General features: G+C 39.4%; 1 protein-coding gene across 1 annotated transcript; it reads right to left on the reverse strand.

Annotated features, from left to right (window-relative positions):
- Positions 1-1248: 1248 nt before the first annotated feature.
- Positions 1249-5439, reverse strand: RNF6 (ring finger protein (C3H2C3 type) 6). Its single transcript, XM_010189515.1, has 3 exons — positions 5247-5439; positions 4589-4681; positions 1249-2972 (listed from the first exon to the last, which is right to left on the reverse strand). Exons 1-3 carry the CDS (start codon positions 5437-5439, stop codon positions 1249-1251), a joined length of 2010 nt encoding a protein of 669 aa, XP_010187817.1.
- Positions 5440-8354: the final 2915 nt, after the last annotated feature.

Raw genomic sequence — 8354 nt, forward strand, 5'->3', positions numbered from 1 at the left:
CTAACACACACATTGTGGAAACACAAGTACACAGCTGGGGGAACCAGGAAAAGCATAAAGTGGGAACTGAGATGGAACATCAAGAATGACAGATCTTCTTACCAATCTATAGGATATGGCTCAACAGTAATTCACACAAAGCCTCAATTATTTAGTCTGCAACTTTATTTCTTTATAAGTTATTTGTATAAAGCTTAATATCTAATTATACAGTTATCTGGGGACTTTAAGGCAAGCATATTTTGTTCTTTTTAGTGTCTTTTGCCATTCGGTCCTCAGAAACCTTTTAAGAGGACTAATATAAAAGTGTACCTTAAATTTCTGGACAAAACCACTTTAAGCCTTCGTTTTGTTTTTCTGAATAGGATGCACAAACCATGCATACTGTAGACAATATAATGGTCAAGGAAGTACTTCCCTCTTTAAACTAAGGCAGTTAAAAACCCAAGAATATCAACTGAGTAATTTGGAAGAGTAAAAAGGCTTCCTCAGAGCTCTTGTGTTCTTTGAGCAAATACCATGTTCAGTAAGACATGTCCTCTTGGAATTATTGATTTGACTGCTGTCTGCATTGAAAAGAGCGATTGTCAAAGACAGCAGCTAATTATGTACATTTGATAATGTCACTAACCCATCCACTTTTGAATACAAACTCATCAGCGTTAAGCACTGTGTAAGACCACATGGAAAAATTGCCGTTATTTTTTTAAAACTGAACCGAACTGGCAAGTTTTTGGAAAGGCTATTTCCGTTGGAAAAAAAAATACAGTGCATTGAAATGAGAACTTCAAGTAACTTAAATATCTTTAACAAACATGTTCAGCAAGAGACTTTCCGTGAAAGAAATTGTTCTTAGAACAAAAAACTAATGAATAGCTATTTAGACATTAATTTTTCAACACAGTGGTGGGTCTGTGTGAAACAATTTGTAATCTAAATAAAGTGAGTCCATTATACCTAAAAAAACCATACATTAAGCAGGGCTGATTAACTATTGCATTTCTGTATTTACAAAAGTGCTTAGCATAACAAAATTACCTAAAAAAATATAAACTTTACTGATATTATTTGGTTCTATGTGTACTCCTAGATCTGAACTTGGAGAAAAATAGTATTTATGTAGCTAGATTTAAACAAGTTTCCTATTATTTCTAAAGAAATTTAACAAGAACTCCAAAACAAATGGACCCCTATGTAAGTCTATTCATTCCATCTGGCTCATTATAAATAAGAGCAAAAGAAATAATTCTAGCCATCATCTGTGGCATTAGACCCCAATACAGGCTGCCGACAAATTGGGCAAGTGGAGTTTTCAGAAAGCCAGCGATCAATACAATGAATATGAAACTCATGCATACAAGGTAACTGCCTTAGCTTATTCCCTGCTACATATTCATTAATGCAAACACTACATGTTTCACTTATTTCATTTTCAGTGTGGATATCCTCATAGTTCCGGGTAGAAAGATTGTCAATCTGCTCTTTGGTTAAACCTCTTAAACGATCGTCATCCTCATCTTCACTCAGCAGGAAGAAGCGGGCAAGTTGTAGTATGGACAGCGTTTCATTTTCCATGAGGTTGTTTGCATCCTGAGACTGCCTGTTATCTTGGCTTTCAGTATTGCGGCCATAGCGTCGACTATCATCACTCTGTCCATTTGTTTCCCTGCTGCCTTCTACTGCATGCCCATTTCTAGATGAAACCTCACTTGGATCATTGCTATTGCTTCCTGAACTTGAGTTATTTTGCTCTGACTGTACATCCAGTAAGTGATGACCACCTCTTTGCAGTTCTGAGATAGAATCGGTTTCCATTAGAGAACTCAGTTCTCCAAAGCTTGTCATAATTTGTCTAAGGATTGTTCGAAGAGCCACTGATGAGGGTTCACCAAGCCCAGTTTCTGAAATCTGATGAAGAGGTATCCGTATAGTGCTAACGTAGGTTCGAACACCTGCACGTTCCGATCGTGATATTGTACGTCGAAATCCCCCAATGTCACTTTCAAAGGTAACTGTATTTCCTGCCATTCCTACTCTAGAACGAGTTCTGCTGGCAATACTGTCGTGATCTTCATTTTCTCCAGGACGAATTCTTCTCACCTGAAGATCTAATGTAATTGCTGGATGCCTCCTAACAGCAGCTACTGGCCTACTAGATTCCTCCTCTTCTGAAGTTATTCCCAAGGACGGGGCTACACTGGAAAGCTGAGGAGTCTGAGTGTTACCTCTTGCTTGTTCTTCGGCAGGGTGTAGAGAAGGCTGAGCTGTTGGTCTTCTACTTCTGTTGCCTTGATGTGCATTTCTATTCCGTCTCTGCCCATGTTCCTCAGAATTAGCAGCATCACCTTGCCTTTGCAGTGGTGAGCGGCTTCGACTTCTTAAAGTAGACCTCAGCCGCACAGTTTCTAGTCTTTGGTTTGCACTCATCCGAACACTTGTTCTAGCTCTACCTCTTGTGACTCCTCTTTCAGGTACTTCTCTTTGTTCACCAGTAGCAGCTGAATTATTATGTGTAGTGTTCATTTGGGAAAGCCCTGTCAACTCTCTTGTTCTACTCCTGAGCCTCCCTGAGACCAGGTGAGAGGCTGCTTCAGAGCTTTGCGCCACAGAACTTCGTGCAGACCTGGTCCTTGCAGTGCTTGAAGCCTCACTGTTTGCCTCTCTTGGAGGCCTGCTCCTCGTTCGTGGGGTTACCAGACTGGCAGCTCTTTGATGTCTTCTTTCTGAATGCATTCTGCTGCTATCTGTACCTGCATACTCCTCATCGGCAGCTTCAAAATTGTTATGCTCATGATTTATGTTGATTTCAAGGCTAAAGTGAAACTCTCCACTGTTCAGATTTGTTCTACTCACAGCTCTCCAGGTTTGGTTCCCACTCTGTCCACTGCGAGTGGCATTTCCTGTGCGATGAAAAGTGTTCAGCCATTCAAGCAAAGAGTCACCATTTGAGTTTTCTCCAAAAAGATCAGAATCTGAGAGAAACAGAGAATTGCAAATGTTCATACAACTTGCACACTCCGCATACTATGACGTAGCGATGTACTCCCAATCCTTTTGCTTGCTGAGCTCTGACTTCAGAAATGTTACAATAGCAGAACAGCTACCTTACTATGCTAACAGTTTTGTTGAAAATATGCTATATGTAAAAATGTCAGCAAAACTCAACCTAGAATTTGTCTCAGCAGCAGATACACAGAGAAATTAGTATGCCCAGATGGCGTCTTCTGAGAAAGTGTGCAGATTTAGGTAGTCCAAAGTTAGTTGCACTTGTCCAACATCTGTCCACTTAAGCTATCAATTTGAAGGTATCCTAGTCAACTAGTTTTGATGAGGTAAGGAAAAGTATGACTGATTTTGTCTTCTTTTAGAAAAGATTTAAAAAAATATTTTCTATAAGCAGTGGAACAAATGATGCACGGTTTCAACAGATTTGCTCCTTTTGTGCAAATATACTCTTTTCCTACTATAACATCCACAGCTCCATTCCCAAATCTCCTTTGAGTACAGGCTCAAGAACAGACAATTACTGTGGTTAGTGCTAATTGCATGTGTAAAGCAAGCAGCTAAGGGAGCTGGGTCTCTTTAGCTTGGAGAAGAGGAGACTGAGGGGTGACCCCATTAATATTTATAAATTTGTAGAGGGCAAATGTCAGGAGGAAGGAGCCAGGCTCTTCTCTCTGATGTCCAATGACAGGACAAGGAGCAACAGGTGCAAGCTGGAACATAGGAGGTTCCATGTGAACATAAGGAAAAATGTTTTTACTGTAAGGGTTACAGAGCACTGGACCGGACTGCCCAGAGAGGTTGTGGAGGCTCCTTCTCTAGAGACATTCAAAACCCGCCTGGACACATTCCTGTGTGACCTGGTCTAGGTGATCCTGCTCTGGCAGGGGGGTTGGACTGGATGGTCTTTCGAGGTCCCTTCCAACTCCTAATGTTCTGTGATGCCAATGGTCACAATCACAGTGAAGGTTTTCCCTTGAAGGGATCAGATTAAGCTCTCTACATCATCTCCCTACTTGCATGACACCTGAAAAAACTTAGGTATTTTTGTTTCAGAGTTGCCTCTTCCTCTCCTAAATCTGACTAGAATTCACCAAATGATTAAGTCAGTATTGCTGGGGAAGTGAGAAGACAGTGCACATAATACAAGCCTCACTCCATTAAAACGAATTGAAATTAAACGACAAAACCAACAAAACAGTGGAGAGGTTGACTATTTCCCAACTAATTTCCTTTCTGTTGCAACTTCTCTAATATATGGTAAACCCTTTTAAGAATATGAATGAAAATTATTTTTGTGCTATTAAATTTACTAGCAAAAGGAAACCAGAAAAGGAGAAAGTAATTTGTGGCAGACATAAATCAGTTTTCATGAAGTATTTCAAGTTTGTTTTCATATCATTAGGAAATCCTTTCTACTTTAAAAACAATCCACAGAGGCACAATGAGAAAACAAGACTTGAAATGCGTAGCACTGCAGCATTTCTCTTAAATATCGGTACAGAACAATATTTATGCATCATGTACGATGTGTACCTGTATTTATATATAAATATATATGAATGTTTACCTCCAACCATTCTACCTTCACCTTCTTCGTTATCCAGATCAGTATGCGATGCCAGATGCTCCTTAGCCCTCTCCAAGCGTTGCTGCAACTCTTCTGCTGTTATTTCCCCTGAAATAATTTACATTTTGATAATGCTGCTAGGTAAGACATTATTATTGGCTCAACACAGCCATGCAGAAGTAACACTATGTGCTACCTTGAAGGAAAATATTCAGAAATAAATTAAAATTAATGAAATCCAAAAGAAACAGCACTACTATGAGATTATAACACAGTTACACAGATAACAGAGGAAGCAGGTACTGGGGTGGAAGAAAAAACATGCTGAATGTGTGTCAAGAGCATGCCAACTTCTAGTAACAACTTGGAGGCCTCCAAAATTGCCACATATCAACAGATATACTTTAAGGTACCAGATATGAATTTTTTGGGTTTGGATATTACCTATATGCGGAGATCCTGCATTTGAAAGAGTTATATTTTTATTCCAGCTTTAATATCTATTCAGTTGCTAATTTTAATGAATATCATTAATTTTGAAAAGAATTTTGAACTCTTTTTTGAAAAGAGTTTTTTCCTTTCTACAAAGCCACAGGTGTCAGGGTATGCAAGTCATTCAACCGCATGTGATGCCTGACAGATACCTTTTCTACTCAAGGTATCCACATCTTACCAGGAGTGCCAAGCAGGTTGCGGTCTCTCATTAACCTGTAGTCCTCTTCATTGAGCTCATTAACAAACTGGTAATAGGCCTCCTCCCTACCGAGGCGCTCCAGCTGTCGTTGTCTCTCATCTTCACCACGACCATGCTCCCGTGAAGGCGGCTGCTCATTGCCATTCCCTGCATGGTGCTGAGAGCGATCCATAATGACAATGCCAGGCCGTCCTGAACAAAACCAGAAGGTTAGACTGCACAATGATTACATTAAGAATTTACCTAATTTACAGTAAAACATTTCTAGCATTTTCAATTAAATTAGTTTATTAATAGCTTAAGATTATTAAGATGAACCAAGGTCCATGTTATTTGTCAAGTCAACAGTATAGTTTATTATGCAAGCATTTTGCTTCTAGCTTGCTCAAAAATAAAAGAGCTTACTTAAAAATAAAAGAGCAATGACAGATATGCTAAATAAGGATATTCTAGAAAGTTAAAGGAATAACAGACTATTTCCCCCCTCCCAAGTAAAATACAACAGCAGCATGGAATATTTTAACAGCTACAATGTCATTGAAAACAATCGTTCTTTAATTATTGGGCTGCAATTACCCAGTGTGGACTTCGGACAACTGCAGCTACTGCTTTAGAGAAGACCATCTTCCACTTGAAACACTTACTGATAAAACAGTTAAGACTTAAGTGAGTATCCCTGCCAGCACCACCTGGCACATAGCACAAAGCCTACAGACACATTTTTGACAGAACTGACTCTTTGGACATTCTGGTATTACTGGAACACTGACCTCTAATCTAATTATTAGCTAACGAAGGAATACCCATCTCCAGGCAACTGGTGTAGAAGAGAAAGGGCTATACTTTACCCACAGTTCTTCAATACTTTCCAAATATTTAACCACTGGGAGCACAAGACATGAATCCGGTAACAGAAAAACGCACCACCTCAGTTGATTTCTGTCCCATTACCAGCTCTCTCTGGTTAGGACTCAGTCCTGGGCCAATCACCTCTCAGACCACTCCTCAGCTTCTCTATTTCCTAAAGAAAACCTGTTCTTCAACATTCAATTTGAAAGAAGAGAAAGCAAAAGTGTCATCCTTTCAAGGGGGCTTCCCATCTGGTAAAAGTAATCTGCAATACCTGCTGAGGTAGACACCTGACAGAAGAGATCACTGCTCTAAAGAGATCACCAGGCCAGAAAAAACAACCACATGGCACCATTCTGCTTATGTGTGAAAAGAAAGTTATTGGGTAAACTTATTTTTTGTCAATTCACCAACATATCAAAGTCACTTCAAGTATTAATTATGGGAAAAAGCACAGAACAGCATTCTCAGCACACTCCCAATCAGCAATTAGTTTTCACAGGAAAAGTGGTAAGAAAACAAACAGAACAAACCAACTGTTAGACACACATTCAATAAAGAGTAAATCTTTATCAATGCTGCCAACAGACACGAAGAATCAGAAAATGTATTTGCCAACAGCAGAAGCTGGCATACATTTAATATACCTTTATGTTGTTTGTGGGATCCATTCTGATGCATCCTTCGTCTCCTCATTTTCCACCCCATATGCTACTTCTTCCTCCCCACAGGTAACTGCACTTCTAAACAGTCCTTCCAAATCTTATCCCTCATCTGCCTCCTGTGTCTAATATTGCATTTCAATGTTTTTAACACTTCTCTCCCAGCTCTCTAACTTAACTGAAAATAAAACAAATCTGATTAACTCCTCTTCAAGACATATTCTATTCCAATAATATTTGTGGAGGTTTTAAATTTACTACTGCCTTCTTGGGTCAGCCTCATAAGCCATAGGCAACTGCTGACTCCCATTTCCCACAGGGGCTATGTCCAAATCGATGACACCCATCACTTGACTATTATCAGGAAAATGCCCAATCCATGCTGCACCAAATATTGAAGCAACTCTGTCTCAGATGACTTACAACTTGACACAAGTAGAGCAGGGAGGGGAAAGAGGACAAGTAAAATTTATTTAGTTAAAACAACTAATGTGTTAACTGTTTGCCTGACAACAACCATAGTAAATTAACCGACTTTCTGGATATATTACCATATTGCTGCATAGAAAAAATGACATACAAATCCTTAAGACGAGAAGTCCATCACAAGTAGCCCCCCCCCAATATAAATTTAAACCGCTGCTCAAAAGAGAGGTCCTTTACTTTTCATTTCTCATCAACAGAAAATCTAGAAATCTCTTCTTTGGATTTTGTGGGTGGTAGAAAAAAAAAAGATACTGTTTTGTTGACAACTGTATGGCAGGGTGATTAGTCACACTCTTTAAATGACTCACTTAGAAACACTAACAAGTGTGAAGTGTTCGGCTGTCCCATCTGTTTAACATAATGGCAGGGATGACAACTACTATCCATATTTATCAAACGCCATCAAAACTAAGTACCTTGGCACTTAAAATATTTTAGAGTAGTGAAAGTTGGAGAGTATTAACTGCATAAAAACATAAGTACTTTGGCACCTTATATACTTCAGAGTATTGAAAAGTCAAAGGGTATTAACTGCTAAGATGTAAAAAACTGAAATTGAAATCTAGTTATGACTCAGTATTGCCCTTCCTTTGCAAAGAAACAGGAGCCACATGACAACAGTTTGTCTACAATTTCTAGAATTTTCATCCTAAGACTAACTCCTTTAGTTCTTAATTCACATTTACTCTGTCCCATTCTCAAAGACTTAAATTCATTTTTATCTAAGCAATATATACCTTATGCTTTTACTTTTTGGCCTCTTTCCATTAATTACTACCCCCAACTCAATTAGGTATTAGTTTTCTGAAAGGCTACCACCTGATTGCAAGCAAGCCGACTATGGAGTTTAGATGAGGAAGCCTCCCCGAGCGACAGGGCTTTTCAGCATTTCTGTCACACTGCAGCCTCCAGGCGAAATGATCTCACCGAAAAAAAAAAAAAAAAAAGGCCCCCAACACAAACCTCAACCCCCCCCAAGCCAAGAAAACCCGACAGAGCCTGGGGAAGGAGGAAAGCGGAAGTAAAGACAGACCAAGGAAGAACCAGAAGGTAATTAAGAAACAGGCTACGGGACCCCCTCCAAGCGAGC

Source organism: Mesitornis unicolor, unplaced genomic scaffold (assembly GCF_000695765.1).
Source record: "Mesitornis unicolor isolate BGI_N332 unplaced genomic scaffold, ASM69576v1 scaffold6308, whole genome shotgun sequence".
Lineage (NCBI taxonomy): Eukaryota > Metazoa > Chordata > Aves > Mesitornithiformes > Mesitornithidae > Mesitornis > Mesitornis unicolor.